The sequence below is a fragment of the Triticum aestivum genome, chromosome 6B (assembly GCF_018294505.1).
Source record: "Triticum aestivum cultivar Chinese Spring chromosome 6B, IWGSC CS RefSeq v2.1, whole genome shotgun sequence".
Taxonomy (NCBI): domain Eukaryota; kingdom Viridiplantae; phylum Streptophyta; class Magnoliopsida; order Poales; family Poaceae; genus Triticum; species Triticum aestivum.
The window spans coordinates 129,534,004-129,550,993 of record NC_057810.1 but is presented as its reverse complement, the minus strand read 5'-3'; the positions used below and the strand labels follow the sequence as shown (position 1 = coordinate 129,550,993).

Genomic DNA, 16,990 nt, shown 5'->3' with positions numbered 1-16,990 from the left:
AAAACCACGTACGTGGCACACGCCGCGTACACGGACCCTTACACGGACCCGTGAACGGGCTGTACGTGGACACGGGAAAAAACTGGCCGACGGCCGTCGTGGACGGAAGTGGACGCGCGCCATGGAAAACTGGGCAAAACCACGTACGTGGCACACGCCGCGTACACGGACCCTTACACGGAGCCCGTGAACGGGCTGTACGTGGACACGGGAAAAAAGTGCCCGACGGCCGTCGTGGACGGAAGTTGACGCGCGCCATGGAAAACTGGGCAAAACCACGTACGTGGCACACGCCGCGTACACGGACCCTTACACGGAGCGTGAACGGGTTGTACGTGGACACGGGAAAAAACTGGCTGACACCCTCGTGGACGGAAGTGGACGCGTGCCATGGAAAACTGAGCAAAACCGCGTACGTGGCACACGCCGCGTACACGGACCCGTGAACGGGCTGTACGTGGACACGGGAAAAAACTGCCAGACGGCCGTCATGAACGAAAGTGGACGCGCGCCATGGAAAACTGGGCAAAACCATGTACATGGCACACGCCGCGTACACGGACCCTTACACGGACCCGTGAACGGGCTGTACGTGGACACGGGAAAAAAGTGCCCGACGGCCGTCGTGAACGGAAGTTGACGAGCATCATGGAAAACTGGGCAAAACCATGTACGTGGCACACGCCGCGTACACGAACCCTTACACGGACCCGTGAACGGGCTGTACATGGACACGGGAAAAAAGTGCGCGACGGCCGTCGTGAACGGAAGTTGACGCGCAATGTTCATATCAACAATACGAACCTTTTTCATGTAGAACACTTTTCCATTTGAGGCTATCTTAAATAAGTTCTTGACTGTGCCAAAATCTGATGTCAACACCAAGCATGGTGCGGCACGGTCCAGGTGAAAGAAATAGGACGCCCGGCCAAGGCTAATCCAATTGCCTGAACTATGCATCTTTTTGCCTATTTTTTATTCAACTTTACCATGCTAATCACAAGCCTACGCCAACCAGGGCAGAAATGTATTCTCTCTCTGGACACAAACTAAAACAAGTGCCAGGTAGACTTCAGAGAGCGTACAGGGCAAGCCTGAGGTGGTGTGGATGCCAACCAAACACCCTCATTAATGTGGTAGCACACCGTTTAACTAGGCATTCGTTAAAACTTTCTATTTTTATGCACTTGTATGAAACAATTCTTGGATGACTGACTAATTGTTTACGGTCAGACATGCTAGCGCCTAATGAATAAAGAGTCGGTGGACGTTTTAGCTTCAAAAAGACCAAACTCCCTCATACTCCCAGCCCCCGGCCCGCGCAGGAGGTCGTGTCTTTGATTTTCTCTTTTTCCTTTTTGTGTTTCTATCATTCTATGGGTTCTCCCATTTCTTCCGGTTTTACTCATTTTCCTTTCTAGTTTTGCTCATGTAATCCGGTGCAGTGCATGGGTACTTCCTAATGGGCATGTACACTACTGTGGAGAGATATGTTCACTTTCTCCGCGATATGTGTAGTTCCATACGAGCATATGTACTGCCCTGTGCATTCACATGTGTATTTTCTTTAATTTGAGGTATGTGAAACCCCCATGTTCGTACACACCACTAACATGGGAAGTACGCACACCAACATTGGAAGACCACACACTATAGTAGAAGCACGCAGGCTAGCCTGAAAATTGCCCTTGCACATCATTTTTTTTCAATACCTAACCGTTGGAATAAAGTTTGAACAATATCGACACAACAACACGAAGGCGAAACCGTTTGTGATTCAGATGAATGGCTTAGAAGATATTTCTTGTTTTGAATTTTGCATATATCTCCATCAAGAAAAATTGGGGTTGATCCTAGCAACAAAATGAGCCCTAATAATAGAAGTACGCAAACTAGTGTGAAAAGTGCACTTACACGTCAATTTTTATATCAAAACCTAACAACATGGAATATAGTTTGAAAGATAGCGGCACAATAAACACAAAAGCGAAAACCGTTTGTGATTCGTATGAATGTTTTAGTAGATATTTTCTTTTTTTGTTTTTTGCATCTGTCTCCACCTAGGAAAACCAGGTGATGTGATTGTGAGTGTAAATACCTTTTTTTAGGGGTGATAAATAACTTTATTCATCAAAAGCCACCTGAAGTGGGATACGAGTGAGGTCGTACGGAACGCCAAACCAGACGTGGCGACCGGGACCTCTAGAAAGGGAAAATTTAGCTAAACCGTGTGCTTCATAGTTCGTAGCACGACACTCAAAAGTAAATTTACATTGGACATTAACAGTTCTAAAGCAAATCTCACTGATAATTGCTCCATATCTTCCTCCCGCATTGTGGCCAATATCTGACTGTTTGCAATCAGATGCAATGACAAAGTTGTGGATGTTGAGGTCCTCCGCCAAGGACAATGCCTCCCGGCATGCTATCGTCTCCAAAGATGCAGGGCCGGTGACACCCTCAAGAACCAACTCCGAAGACCCAATATAATTCCCTGCTTCATCTCTGCAAACTGCAGCAGCCGCTCCTCCTCTTCTAGCGCGACCAGCTGCATCAACATGTATTTTGTATGCTCCGGGAGGTGGTTTCTTAGGGTTTTGTCTTTGTTGCGGTGGCTGGATCGCTCCTTTTCGGGGGCATCGGTTTGAATCATTAATCACACCGAGCTCTGCCGTGAAACTTGTGATGAAGGAGTGTGTCTGATGGGGACTTTGGAAGATTGCCTCATGAATAGCTTTACGTCGAGCATGCCATATCGACCACGCCATGACCGCCAGCAACGCAAAACTATCCTGCGACAGGCTCTCGATCAAAGTGAACAGCCAATTCTTTGCATTAGGTTCTGTAGTCGCCATGATTTTATGCAGCACTTCCTCATCTCCCAACGTCCATACACTCCGCGATATGGTGCACTCCAATAACGAATGTCGCCATGAGTCTTGTACTCCACAGAACCCGCACAGGCTAGAATCTGCCATATGCCGGTGCGCTCGTACATCGTTTGTAGGCAGCGACTGTTTCGCTAATTTTCGCAAAAACATTCTGACCTTCCCCGGGACTGCAGTACTCCACAATGATTTCCACGCAACAGAATCAGCCCTGGCACTGGACGGTCCTGCCGATCCCTCGAGCCACGCCTCTCTGCGTTGTCTAGTTGCATGATCATCTTATAAGCTGACCTGACCGAAAAGTTGCCATGTTTTTCATAGTGCCAAGCCCAAAAATCTGACATATTCCGAGTGCATAGAGGGATTCCCAATATCAGATCAGCATCCATCGGCATAAAGGTTGTTTGCACAAGTTGTCTGTCCCAAGATGCCGTAGCATTAGAGATGAGCTCCGAAACCATTGTTGGGGGGGGGGGGGTTGTGTTAGGCATGCATAGGGCCGGAGCATCTCGTCCCTTGGGAGCCAATTGTGTTCCAAATTTTGGTCGACGCTCCATTACCAATGTGTTTGATTAGCCCCTGCTTGAGAACATCCCTCCCTTCCAGAACTGCTCACCATATCTGGCTAGGTCGGCCCCCTAGCCCAGCTTCCAAAATATCTGTGGTCGGATAATAGATGCTTTTGAGTACACGGGCACAAAGTGTGTTTGCGTTCTGCAGCAACCTCCACACCTGCCTTGCCAGCATGATGAGTGTAAATACCTACCAAAATGCCATTACCAATCTGGGCCTAGGGCAACAAAGTAGACACGCCCAGCCCAACAGCCTAACCAAAAAAAAGAGGGACGGCAACACATCCCCACCGGGCTAGCCCAACATCCCGATCTGGATAGAAACGGCCACGAACAAAACGACGTCCCATTTCCCACCGAAACGTTTTTCTTATTTATTATCTCTCCCGCCACAGTCAGCCAGAGCTCCCTCCAATTTCAGATTTCTCGATCTAAAAATCATTTCTTTCCTCCCTTCCACGCCCCGCGTCTCTCCCCACCCCCACAGCCAAACCCCAGCCCCGCCGCGGACTCGAATCCGGCATTCCGCCGCCGCGCCGGGAAGGGAGGGAGGCCTCGCGAGCGGACGGCGGCGATGCTGAGGACCAAGACCCCGGACCCGCGCGGCGGGAGCAAGTCCCGCCGCCGCTTCACGCCCCCCGCGACCAAGGCGCAGGCGCAGATGGCGGCGGCGGCCGGCAGCTCGCCGTCGGGGGAGCTCTCGCAGAAGCTCGAGCACGTCACCCTCTTCCCCCTCTTCGCCGACCGCCCCTTCGCCTCGCCCAAGCCCTTTGGAGAGCTCCTCGAGGACTCCCGCCCAGCCCCGGCCCCGGCTCCGGCTCCGGCCCCCTCTCCGCCGCAGCAGGTCGCGCCCATGGACGCGGACGTGCCCATGGAGGACAGGGACGCCTGCATCCTCAGCCAGGATTTCTTCTGGTAGATCTCCGATTCGATCCGAGCTGCAGTCTGTGTCCAGTGTGCGCGCGCATCTCGGGCTAACCCTATCCCTCTTGCCGCTCGCTGTTTTGCAGTACCCCGGATTACCTCACGCCCGATGCGCCGCAGATGGCGAGCAGCTTCGACGCCGATAAGGTGAGAAAAACCACATATTTTCTTGTGTGGGATTACATTGCTTATCTGATCTGTTTGGGTTATCTGCAGGAGAACACCCCTTGCCCCCAATCTCCAGAGAAGTCAGTCGCCCGGAGCAAGAGGTACAAGAGAGGTGAGACTGCAAATGCTCAAACTAATTCTTTATTGATCTGATATCATCATTATGGTCTTGCCTCAAGATCCAGTTGCCTAAATTTCAGAGTTTGATATGCTTGCTCTGGCTCGATGTTATTGTATTAATAAAGAAACGCCATTGCTTACAGATTCTTCCCCCAAAGGCCGACCCACGGACCTTTTGGAGGTGGATAGCCAGGAGATTACTCCGGTCCGATTTTCTCTAAGTCAAGATGATCCAGAGGAAGAAAAGATGGCACAACCTAGTTCGCAAAAGAGAGGTAGCTATGTCCCACATTCAGCAAGAGTTCTGCGCTCCCAGGTGACGCCTCCACCGTGCATCAAGAACCCATATAATATGGACCCTCGAATAGATGATAATGTTTTCTGCGTGAGGAAATGCAAATCATCAGGTAACATTTATGTGCTTGGTGTTATTGAAACATGTTCATTTCACATCCCTTCGAATTATGTGTACATGTTTTTAAGGTTAATAACATGTAATCATTGCGTGTGATTTTCGATCTCAATAAGAAACATTCATAGCAGCATCTTTCTCACAAAAAAAAGAGTTAACAGACAAAATATCTGTATTTAGGGTCTTCTCCCTCTATTGGCGCTGACGGTCTTTCACGTTACCGTACCGATTTCCATGAAATTGAGGTATGCTCTCATTAGATATTTCTTATGTGTTTGATATTTCTTATGTGTTCATGTTCAGGCTTTAGTTTTACATTTTGTGGAGGTTTGGGTCATGACAATTGTTCGTTTTCAGCAAATTGGATGTGGAAACTTCAGTGTCGTGTTTAAAGTTCTGAGGAGGATAGAGGGCTGCTTGTACGCAGTAAAACGGAGCATCAAGCAGCTGCATAATGACATGGACAGGTAGTTTCATGGAAGCCCTCTTGCTTCAGTAGTTAGACCACGATTAACTAATCCCCTTTGTTGTATATTTATTTACAGGAGGCAAGCATTGAAGGAAGTTCATACTTTGGTGGCCTTAGGTAACCATGAGAACATAGTTGGATATTTCACCTCTTGGTTCGAGACCGAAAAACTTTTTATCCAGATGGAACTATGTGACCGCTCCTTATCTGTGAATGGGGACAAGCCGTTGGAGTTTGGGGATGCCCTGGAACTGTTGTATCAGGTTGGTTTACTAATCCATTTTGTTTTTTGTTGGTCAATGGTCAGTATTTGAAGCAAAATGGATTCAATGTCATAACGTGACTAGTATACCATTGTAATAGTTGTTCTAACAAGTTTCTCAAAATTATGTAAGTACTCTTGGGTTCATCATCTGCTGTTAACCACCCATGCATTATTCGTTCATGTACACCTCACCTATTAATATAACCATTCTTTCATGTGCACCTCACCTACTAACGTTGAAAGTAAATTTTGTGAAATGCAAGATCTGCAAAGGTTTGGACTTCATTCACGGGCGTGGTGTAGCACACCTTGACGTGAAACCAGATAACATATATGTCAGGAATGGTATTTATAAGCTTGGAGATTTTGGTTGTGCTACACTTATTGATCGAAGTTTGGCAATCGAAGAAGGAGATTCTCGTTATATGCCTCCAGAAATGTTGAATGAAAAGCATGAGCATCTTGACAAGGTAGACATCTTTTCTCTTGGGGCAGCTGTCTACGAGCTTATAAGAGGCACTCCGCTTCCTGTTTCTGGACACCAGTTTGCAAGTCTCAGAGAGGGCAAAATTTCATTGCTACCAGGACACCCAATGCAGTTCCAGAGTTTAATCAAGGTATGGCATCATCACCATGTGGCTTTCCCGTTCCAGCTGTTTACTTTCATTTGCCCTGCATTTCTGTATCCAGATTGAAAATCAATTTATACTATTCTACTATAGTTCCCCCTTGTAGCTAAACCCCTTACATTCAAAATTCAAAATGAGGGCTACACTCTTCCTTAATCTAATCCCCATGCTCAATAATATTCATGATCGCCCAAGTAATCCAACACAACATAATGTTTTTTTAAAACTTATGTGGCTAAAAGCTTAAAGTTTGCTGCTATGTTGCTAACATACATGCAGAAGCAAGTGTCTTTCGTGTAATCATGTTGTGCATTTCTTCCAACTGATGAAGCACTAGCATAATACACTAGTACCTCGCTACTGATACCTCTTATTGGCACTCTGCATGTCGACTCTTTACGCACATGCACAATGCTAACGCTTCCAGTGGTGCTTGTGCATCCTTTTTATAAAACTAACACGAACTATATGGTACCTATTGCCGCTTTGTTACTCATGACCATCATATCATATAAAGAAGCATCACATGAATGAACTTCTTTCACCTTTAGCTTTGTTCAATTCAGTTGATTCTTTGGGTGAAGGGATTTACCATCACAGCTATGACCTATCTACAGAGCTGCAATTTGCAGTTGCTTGGCAACTTAAAGAACTCTAGCATTCAAGTCCCAGAAAGATTTCCTCCCTTATGACAGGCATTTCACATGCTTGCTCACTCCCACTTGTTGCTTACTTTCAGTCGATGATGGACCCTGATCCCATGAGGCGGCCGTCTGCGAAAGAGATCCTGGGACACCCCATCTTCGAGAAGCTTCGTAATGCATCGGCAAAGAAGTAGGACGCCACATCCGTCATTCAGATCCTGCAGTAGGAGAGCGGGCAAGCAGCCACCGGCCAAGCAAGCGAGCACGACAACGGCTGCTGCCAAATTTTGTCTGTCTGAAAGCGGTTCTCCGAAAACGCGCCACGGATCAGTTTTTAGCCCTGATCTGTTGTTCCTGTATAGCTACTGAGTGTTATTAAGCTGTGAAGCCATTTCCGCGCTGGGAACTTCAGCAATATCTGTAAGTTATGGCCATGTTGGTCCCGGGTGTTTTGGGTTTGGTCTGGGGGTTGTGCATCTTGTGTTCAATTCCTCGAGAGCCAGGAACTCTTCATTGGTTTGCTGGTGTATTGGTGCTGTGGGTAGTCTGCTTGACTGCTGTGATCGTTGTGTGGGGGGAACTAAAGGAAGGATTATGATCGGAAATCCAACTCGGTGCCCAGGCTCATGTGCTCCTGCTCAGAAAAAAATTTAAAAACAAATACATTTTTTTTGTGTGTGGTAGATAATTTGATGCGTGAGGTTTGCTTCAAATTTCAACTCATTTGGATATCTGAGCAGCTCTCGGTAAAAAGACAAATCGGGTCAGAACAGTGCGTGAATAGTTACATACCTTGAATTTGTCTTTTTTGTGATATTTGGAGCAGACCTCACGCATCAAATTATCTACCATACCAAAAAAATGAATTTTGCTAGTATTTGTTTTGATTTTTTTCTGAGCACGGGTGCAGATGAGCCCGGGAGCAGAAACTCCGCGTCTATGATGTCCTTTTTTTAGTTGGACTTGTGGCATGCTCCCAGTGTAAATAAACGAGAATTTCACTTTTGTTGCGTGTTTTCACCTGGTATGAAGAGAATCATCGGAATTTACTACCCATTTGTTTGCTATTATAAGATGTTTTAACATTTTTTTTGATTTGGATGTATATATAGATGCATTTTAGTGTGTTCACTTATTTCAGTCCGTGTGTAGTTATTATTGAAATATCTAAAACATCTTATATTTTTTAACATAGGGAGCATTATGTAAACAACACATGTACTATGAGGCAGTAGTAGTCTACACATTAAAGCTAGTAAGTATATATCCCTCCACTATGAAATACTATGAACGAACGTCCAAACCTAATTACCAAACCATCACCGGACCAACGCAACCCACACGATCAGGATCAGGTGTCCCATATCATGACGACGGCGATGACCCCGACGCCGAGCACGACGGCGAGCCAGCGGCCGAGGGGCGTGTCGGCTTTGACGGGCCTCTGGGGCGTGTACCCCTTGGAGAGGAGGTGGTTGACGGAGACGTAGATGAAGATGCCGGTGGCGAGGCCCATGGAGACGGCGAAGATCCAGTCGGCCACGGCGCCCTGCGTGGTGGCGTCGATGGCGATGCCGGCGCCGACGCCGATGGGGCTGGAGACGGCGAACGCGAAGGCGTAGGCGAAGCAGGAGAGCAGCGGCCGGTTGGGCAGCATCCGGAGCAGCGCGATGCCCATGGCCACCGCCGCGAACACCTTGTGCAGGCTGATCGTCCACAGCGCCTTCCACGCGTCCGCCTTGGTCTCTGCAAGGCCAATGTTGATCAGAACTGTAGGAAGATTCAAGATTGATTATCCAGGACTTTATATTTTGTCTGGTTAATTTCAATGGAATCTGAAATGCTCATTGAAGTGGACGCGCGAAGAAGTTGAGAACATCTGTTCAAAGGCTGGAACGAGGAAAAGTATGCGTGACAATGACTGGACTGAGACGGAGCTGGCTAAGAACTAGCGCATGTCGGTTTCACAGTTGATTGATCGTTGCAACTTGCAGGCATGAGATGCAGATATGCTCTTGTTGTTGAAATGTGAGATGGGCCTAGAGTTCATATGACAATTTCAGATTTGATCTCTAAGGGCTCATGTAGGTGGCATGATAAGGTGGTGGGAAGTTTAGTCCCACCATGCTAGTGGAAGGAAAGTTGGAGTGGTTTATAAGGGTGGCTCTTCTACATGCTATTGGAGCTTGAGAAGAGAAGAGGCCCTTGCGCGCTCCTCCTCCGCCTCGCCTCGCCTCGCCTCGACGCGTCGCGGGTTGCGGGAATGAGACGTGGGTCAAGCCCACGTCACCCACGTCTCTCCACGCGGCTGCGTCTATATAAGTGTGCGGTGTCCCCTAACCCTAGCCGCCACGAACAGATCACATCTGCTCACGCGCACGCCCGCCTCGCCTCGCCTCGTCACGATGCGCCGCGGGTTGCGGGAATGAGACGTGGGTCAAGCCCACGTCTCTCCACGCGGCTGCGTCTATATAAGTGTGCGGTGTCCCCTAACCCTAGCCGCCATGAACAGATCACATCTGCTCACGCGCACGCCCACCGTCGTCCCTTTGCTGCTGCTGCCGCCGGTGACTCCATCCCGTCCGCCGCGTACACGGTCGACGGGAGAGTACGTCTCCAAAACCACGCCCTTCTGGTTCCTGTACGGGGTGAGGGGCGAATAGGTTTTTGGGCAGCGATTACGCGACTGCTCGCTTCCGATCGTCTACTTCCTCTACGTCCGCGTCGCCTTCATCATCACCATGTCCACCGACCCCGACCGTGCCGCCGCCGAGAAAGCTGAAGCCGACAAGAAGGCCGTCGAGGACACCGCTGCTGCCACCAAAGCCGCGGCCTCTGCATGGCCTACTGGAGGGTACAACTCGTTTATCCCGCTCCTGATTATTTTCATATTAGCAGTACTAGCAGTGTGTGTAGATTTGTCTACTGTTTGCTTAGTACGTGCATGTTTAGATCAAAGTCAGTACGTCATCAACTTAGTCGATGCCATGCTAGTGATTTACTCGTGGATTAATTTAATCGAGAAATTGCCTATTTACTCAACAATCCAAAAACCTATTATGTGTAGGAATTTTTCGGCAAGTGGCTTTGCCGCAACACTGAAACCGGATAAGTTTACCGGTACGTATTTTAAGCGTTGGCAGACAAAGACCACTTTATGGCTCACGACTATGAACGTGTTCTGGGTCACCAGTGTGTCCACGGGAACGATTGCTCCTGAACAGGAGAAGGCGTTCAGGGAGGCAACCACTGTGTTTCTCCTAGCAATTCTTAGCGTGATCGGAGATAAACTGGTCGACGCATATTTACATGTGCATGTCGCCAAGAACTTGTGGGAGGCGCTCGAATCTAAGTTCGGGGCCGCCGATGCAGGGAGCGAGATGTATATTATAGAGCAGTTCCACGACTACAAGATGGTTGAGAACCGTCCTGTACTGGAGCAGGCTCATGAGATAATATGCATTGTTAAGGAGCTTGAGCTTCTGAAGTGCGAGTTACCGGGCAAGTTTGTCGCGGGCTGCATAATCGCTAAGCTCCCCAATTCCTGGAGGAACTTTGCCACCACTCTGAAACATCAGAGGCGTGAATTCTCTGTGGAGGATGCCATTGGCCATCTGAGTGTCGAGCAGAATTCAAGGGCAAAGGACTCGCACGGAAAAGGGGCCGAAGGGACTTCTGTTGCCAACATGGTGAACCAGAGAAACCTCAACTCCCACAAGTTCAAGGGAAAGAACGGTGTCCAACAGAATACCGACTTCAAGAAGAAGGGTAAGAAGACCTTCAAGAAGAACAAGAAGGACGAGGGATGCTTTACTTGTGGTTCGACTGAACATTGGGCCAACAGGTGCCCAAACAAGTTTAAGAAGTCAGGACAGGACTCCAAGTCTGTCAACATGATTGTGGTCAACAATGAGAATGGTGCATCTGGGTACGGTAATCTATTTACTGTTTTTTCAGTGTTTCAGCCTATCGATTGGTGGGTGGATACAGGTGCAGGTGTTCATGTGTGTGCTGACATTTCATTGTTCTCTTCTTACCAGGTCACAGGCCACGGGTCCGTATTGATGGGGAATGGCGCGAGTGCTTCTGTTCATGGTGTTGGCACGGTCGATCTGAAGTTTACTTCGGAAAGGATCGTGCAGCTGAAGAACGTGCAGCATGTCCCCGCCATCAAGAAGAACCTCGTTAGTGGCTCCCTTCTATGTAGAGAAGGGTTTAAGTTGGTATTCGAGTCTAATAAATTAGTTGCTACTAAGTATGGACTATTTGTTGGAAAATGTTATGAGAGCAGAGGGATGTTCCGCCTTTCCCTCGCAGATTTCTGTAATAAAGTCGTGAACCATGTTCATTCGAGTGTTAATGAATCTGAGGTTTGGCATTCACGTCTTTGTCACATAAGTTTCGGTGTTATGACGCGGCTAGCTAAGTTGGATTTAATCCCGAGTTTCACTTTAGCCAAAGATTCTAAGTGCCTGTCATGTGTGCAAGCTAAGCAACCTCGCCAGCCTCACAAGGCTGCGGAGGAGAGACACTTGGCACCATTAGAACTCATACATTCTGATCTTTGTGAGATGAACGGTGTATTGACTAAAGGTGGAAAGAAATACTTCATGAAATTGATAGATGATTCCACTAGATATTGCTATGTGTATCTGTTAAATACTAAAGATGAGGCTCTACACTACTTTAAAATCTATAAGGCAGAAGTTGAGAATCAACTTGAAAATTAAATTAAACGATTTCGTTCAGATCGTGGTGGAGAGTATTTCTCGAGTGAGTTTGATTCCTTCTGTGCGGAACACGGCATTATTCATGAGAGGACGCCTCCCTATTCACCCCAGTCAAACGGGGTTGCCGAGCGGAAAAACCGTACTCTAACTGATCTGGTTAACGCCATGTTAGATACGTCGGGTTTATCCAAGGCATGGTGGGGGAGGCTATATTGACGGCATGTCATGTCCTGAATAAAGTTCTGATAAAGGATAATGATATCACTCCCTATGAGAGATGGGCAAAGAGAAGGACAACACTCTTGTACTTGCGTACTTGGGGCTGTTTGGCGAAAGTCAACGTGCAAATCCCCCAAAAGCGTAAGCTTGGACCCAAGACTGTGGACTGCGTTAATTTGGGCTACGCTAAGAACAGCGTTGGCTATAGATTTCTAGTAGTGAAATCTGAGTTACCTGACCAGAAGGTCGGTACAATCATAGAGTCTAAGGATGCTACTTTCTTTGAGGATATTTTTCCTATGAGAGATATGCAAAGCACTACTAGACAGGAATCTGAGGAGACTCCTGAGCCTGCCATTCCTATGGAATATTATGAACGAATACATGATGAAAATCCTAAGGAGGATGACGAGGAAACCCTTGGTAGGGGCAAGAGACAAAGGACTGCAAAGACCTTTGGTGATGATTTCTTCGTGTACCTCGTGGATGATACTCCCACTTCTATCTCAGAAGCGTATGCCTCTCTAGAAGCTGACTACTGGAAGGATGCGGTTCGTAGCGAGATGGATTCCATCATGGCTAACGGGACATGGGAGATCACTGAGCGTCCCTATGGTTGCAAACCATTGGGATGTAAGTGGGTGTTCAAGAAAAAGCTTAGGCCCGATGGTACGATTGAAAAGTACGAGGCGAGGCTTGCGGCCAAGGGCTATGACCAGAAAGAAGAGGAAGATTTCTTCGATACTTATTCACCTGTGGCTAGACTAACCACCATTCGAGTATTACTCTCGTTGGCGGCCTCACATGGTCTTCTCGTCCATCAAATGGATGTTAAAACGGCTTTTCTGAATGGAGAGCTAAATGAGGAAATCTACATGCAACAGCCAGATGGCTTTGTGATAGATGGTCAGGAAAGGAAGGTGCGTAAGTTGCTGAAATCTTTATATGGCCTAAAGCAAGCACCTAAGCAATGGCATGATAAGTTCAATACAACTCTGACATCTGTTGGTTTCGTTGTTAATGAGGCTGACAAATGTGTATACTATCCCATGGTGGGGGCGAAGGAGTTATACTGTGCTTGTATGTTGATGACATACTGATATTCGGAACAAACCTCAAAGTCATTGAGGAGGTCAAATCATTTCTGTCTCAGAACTTTGAGATGAAGGACCTTGGTGTGGCTGATGTTATCTTGAACATCAAGCTACTGAGAGATAATGAGGGTGGGATCACACTTCTGCAATCCCATTATGTTGAGAAGGTGTTGAGTCGTTTTGGATATTCGGACTGCACACCATCTCAAACACCATATGATCCTAGCGTGTTGATTCGAAAGTCCAAAGGCATGTCTAAAGATCAATTGAGATATTCTCAAATCATTGGTTCACTGATGTACCTAGCGAGCGCAACGAGGCCTGACATCGCGTTTGTTGTGAGCAAACTGAGCCGGTTTGTTTCCAAACCGGGTGATGTACATTGACATGCTGTTGAAAGAGTTATGCGCTATCTGAAAGGTACTATGAACTATGGACTTCACTATACCGGAGACCCGTCGGTACTTGAAGGGTATAGTGATGCGAATTGGATCTCTGATGCTGATGAGATGAAGGCCACAACTGGGTATATGTTTACTCTTGGAGGTGGCGCTGTTTCCTGGAAGTCTTGCAAGCAAACGATCTTAACGAGATCGACAATGGAAGCAGAATTAACAGCATTAGACACTTCTGGTGTTGAAGCAGGATGGCTTCGAGATCTTTTGATGAACTTGCCACTGGTTGATAAACCGGTTCCGGCTATCCTTATGAACTGTGACAATCAGACTGTCATCACCAAGGTGAAGAGTTCAAAGGACAACATGAAGTCCAACAAACACATAAGAATGAGATTAAAAGCTGTCAGAAAATTAAGAAACTCCGGAGTGATAGCGCTGGACTATGTCCATACGGCTAAGAATCTGGCAGATCCCTTTACGAAAGGGCTATCACGTGTCGTGATAGATAGTGCATCGAGGGAGATGGGTATGAGACCCACATGAGTTGCCATGGTGGTAACCCAACCTATGTGATCGGAGATCCCGTGAAGTAGGACCTGGGAAACAAGCCAGTGGTGAACCGAGGAGAGTAACTTTACTAACCCACTCCGTTGGAGATGCAATACTCTCGAAAACTGTATGGAAGGATGACTACTGTCTTAATGTGTTCCAAGACTTATATGTATAAGCAAGATGCTATCCTACAGAGCAATCTTTGGAGGAACACACCTATGTGAGCCCGACTGCTAGTCACAGTCTATGAGATTGGGGTGATCTCTAGTAAGCTCATGAATAGGCTAGGAGTGTGACTTATATGCTCCACCCGAGGGGTCAGTCTTCGGCAGCCCAGTACTAGTAAGACATGTGGTGAAACTTCTTTACGCCAAACTGACAATTCAAGGCATAGTCCATTGTTCAGTTGTGAAGGAGTGTAGCTACTTGCTCTAGGTGAAGCTCAACCTTAACAGGTCTTCACTGAAACACTAGTATATCAAAACAACGTTTGCAACAAAGGACAAAGTGGGCCCCTGAGATCTGATGGGGGATTGTTGAAATGTGAGATGGGCCTAGAGCCCATATGACAATTTCAGATTTGATCTCTAAGGGCCCATGTAGGTGGCATGACAAGGTGGTGGGAAGTTTAGTCCCACCATGCTAGTGGAAGGAAAGTTGGAGTGGTTTATAAGGGTGGCTCTTCTACATGCTATTGGAGCTTGAGAAGAGAAGAGGCCCTCGCGCGCTCCTCCTCCGCCGCCCGCCTCGCCACGCCTCGCCTCGTCACGACGCGCCGCGGGTTGCGGGAATGAGACGTGGGTCAAGCCCACGTCTCTCCACGTGGCTGCGTCTATATAAGTGTGCGGTGTCCCCTAACCCTAGCTGTCACGAACAGATCACATCTGCTCACGCGCACGCCCGCCTCGCCTCGCCTCGTCACGACGCGCCGCGGGTTGCGGGAATGAGACGTGGGTCAAGCCCACGTCTCTCCACGCGGCTGCGTCTATATAAGTGTGCGGTGTCCCCTAACCCTAGCCGCCATGAACAGATCACATCTGCTCACGCGCACGCCCACCGTCGTCCCTTTGCTGCTGCTGCCGCCGGTGACTCCATCCCGTCCGCCGCGTACACGGTCGACGGGAGAGTAGGTCTCCGAAACCACGCCCTTCTGGTTCCTGTACGGGGTGAGGGGCGAATAGGTTTTTGGGCAGCGATTACGCGACTGCTCGCTTCCGATCGTCTACTTCCTCTACGTCCGCGTCGCCTTCATCATCACCATTTTCACCGACCCCGACCGTGCCGCCGCCGAGAAAGCTGAAGCCGACAAGAAGGCCGCCGAGGACGCCGCTGCTGCCACCAAAGCCGCGGCCTCTGCATGGCCTACTGGAGGGTACAACTCGTTTATCTCGCTCCTGATTATTTTCATATTAGCAGTACTAGCAGTGTGTGTAGATTTGTCTATTGTTTGCTTAGTACGTGCATGTTTAGATCAAAGTCAGTACGTCATCAATTTAGTCAATGCCATGCTAATGATTTACTCGTGGATTAATTTAATCAAGAAATTACCTATTTACTCAACACTTGTCACGGAAGTCAATTTTTTGGACGGTTCAACGTCGTCATAACATGAGTCTCTCTTACCGGCGACTCCGATGGCGATGCCCTCGAAGACGGAGTGGAAGCAGAGCGCGGCGATGAGCAGTATGCTGTCGCCGAGGGTGCTGGCGTTGCGCAGCATCGACGCCGTCGAGTGGCCCGTCGCCGGCGGCCCGTGCGCGTCCTGCTCCTACGCGACGCCACCAAGTTACGCAAGTGTACGAAATAGTAGTATATGTGGTACAGAAAGCAGTTTGGTAGCCTGACTGTCACAAAGCAAAAAAAAGTAAGACTGAATCCGGAGGCTGAACTACTTACAGCTGCTTGTTGCTCGGAGCCGTTGCCATTCGTGCTGCTCAGCTTGCCCTCCTCCAACGCTCCTGGAAAATTGTAATCAACAGTGAATCAAGATCATCACCAATATGGAATCAAGATCATCAGAAGTTAAGTGACAAATTTCTTCGTAACAAACAACAGGAAGCAATTTGCATTTAACCCAACGCCCAGCTGCCTCCTTTATAGTATGCCGCCGGTCGCCAGCTGGTTCTACTATGCGCGCGGCCGGCACGGATATACTGTAGTAAAGTATAGATTCAGCGGAGAACACGTGAGCCGCAGGGCCCGCTCACCTGCGCTTGTTGCCGGGGCGGCGGCGGCGGCGGCGGGCGCGGTGCGGCCGCGCGCGACGACGGAGGAGATGGCGCACTCGGCGAGCATGGTGAGCACGTAGCCGGCGCAGGCGAGCATGAAGGCGAACGGGTACTCGCTGGAGGGGACGAGGTCGCCGAAGGTCTCGTTGGCGTCGCTGAGGAAGTGCATCATGGCGGTGCCGAGGAAGACCCCGCCGGCGAACTGCGTGCCCAGCGCCAGGAACGCCTCGTTCCACCGCATGAAGTAGGGCGACACGCCCCCCGCCAGCGTGCCCGCGAACACCAGCGCCAGGCACCACAGCTTCGTCGCCACCAGCCCCGGCGCCCGCAGGTCCGGCTTCGCCTCGCCGCCGCCGTCCGCGTCTCCAGAGTCCCCGTCGTCGTCTCCGCCGCCTCCATGGGCCCAGGCCGTGCTCGCGGCCGCGCAGAGCCAGAGGAACAGGAGGAGGAGGTGGCGGGAGCTGGTGGCCGTGGCCATGGCCATGCCGGTGCCGCGCTCTGGCGCTCTGTTGCGGCGCGCTGGGAACCGTCGGGGCGGGCAGAGCAGCCGAGGGGGGGGGGACGAGCAGGGGATTTATACCGGGGCGGGAAGCTGGAAGGGGCTGACGTGTGGGCCCGCGCGGTGCGGGTAGATCATATTGCCCACGGTTGGTCGCGCTGGCCGGAGTACAACTTTTT

At 49.1% G+C, this 16,990-nt stretch overlaps 2 protein-coding genes across 3 annotated transcripts; one reads left to right on the top strand and one right to left on the bottom strand.

Moving 5' to 3' along the window:
- Nucleotides 1-3,862: 3,862 nt before the first annotated feature.
- On the top strand, nucleotides 3,863-7,696 carry LOC123136123 (wee1-like protein kinase). The gene is made up of 9 exons (XM_044555420.1): nucleotides 3,863-4,375; nucleotides 4,471-4,531; nucleotides 4,601-4,664; nucleotides 4,816-5,079; nucleotides 5,265-5,329; nucleotides 5,442-5,551; nucleotides 5,630-5,816; nucleotides 6,082-6,435; nucleotides 7,187-7,696. Exons 1-9 carry the CDS (start codon nucleotides 4,035-4,037, stop codon nucleotides 7,283-7,285), a joined length of 1,545 nt encoding a protein of 514 aa, XP_044411355.1. The 5' UTR covers nucleotides 3,863-4,034; the 3' UTR covers nucleotides 7,286-7,696.
- Nucleotides 7,697-8,243: 547 nt separating this feature from the next.
- LOC123136124 (zinc transporter 2) lies at nucleotides 8,244-16,854 on the bottom strand. 2 transcript variants are annotated; one of them, XM_044555423.1, is made up of 4 exons: nucleotides 16,292-16,854; nucleotides 15,981-16,042; nucleotides 15,708-15,846; nucleotides 8,244-8,837 (listed from the first exon to the last, which is right to left on the bottom strand). In XM_044555423.1, exons 1-4 carry the CDS (start codon nucleotides 16,794-16,796, stop codon nucleotides 8,443-8,445), a joined length of 1,101 nt encoding a protein of 366 aa, XP_044411358.1. In that variant the 5' UTR covers nucleotides 16,797-16,854; the 3' UTR covers nucleotides 8,244-8,442. The 2 variants fall into 2 exon arrangements, with proteins under 2 accessions (XP_044411358.1, XP_044411357.1); XM_044555422.1 differs by having other exon boundaries at nucleotides 15,708-15,852; nucleotides 16,292-16,853.
- Between the last annotated feature and the right edge of the window lie 136 nt (nucleotides 16,855-16,990).

What these genes read in the sequence shown, in the direction of transcription:
- LOC123136123 (XM_044555420.1), top strand. Translation starts at nt 4,035, where the DNA reads ATGCTGAGGACCAAGACCCCGGACCCGCGCGGCGGGAGCAAGTCCCGC. An exon ending in GAGGAAATGCAAATCATCAG is followed by an intron (nt 5,080 to 5,264) that starts GTAACATTTATG and finishes ATCTGTATTTAG; the next exon opens with GGTCTTCTCCCTCTATTGGC. An exon ending in CCGATTTCCATGAAATTGAG is followed by an intron (nt 5,330 to 5,441) that starts GTATGCTCTCAT and finishes GTTCGTTTTCAG; the next exon opens with CAAATTGGATGTGGAAACTT.
- LOC123136124 (XM_044555422.1), bottom strand. Translation starts at nt 16,796, where the DNA reads ATGGCCATGGCCACGGCCACCAGCTCCCGCCACCTCCTCCTCCTGTTC. An exon ending in GCTCCGAGCAACAAGCAGCT is followed by an intron (nt 15,853 to 15,980) that starts GTAAGTAGTTCA and finishes GGCGTCGCGTAG; the next exon opens with GAGCAGGACGCGCACGGGCC. An exon ending in CATCGCCATCGGAGTCGCCG is followed by an intron (nt 8,838 to 15,707) that starts GTAAGAGAGACT and finishes TTGGCCTTGCAG; the next exon opens with AGACCAAGGCGGACGCGTGG.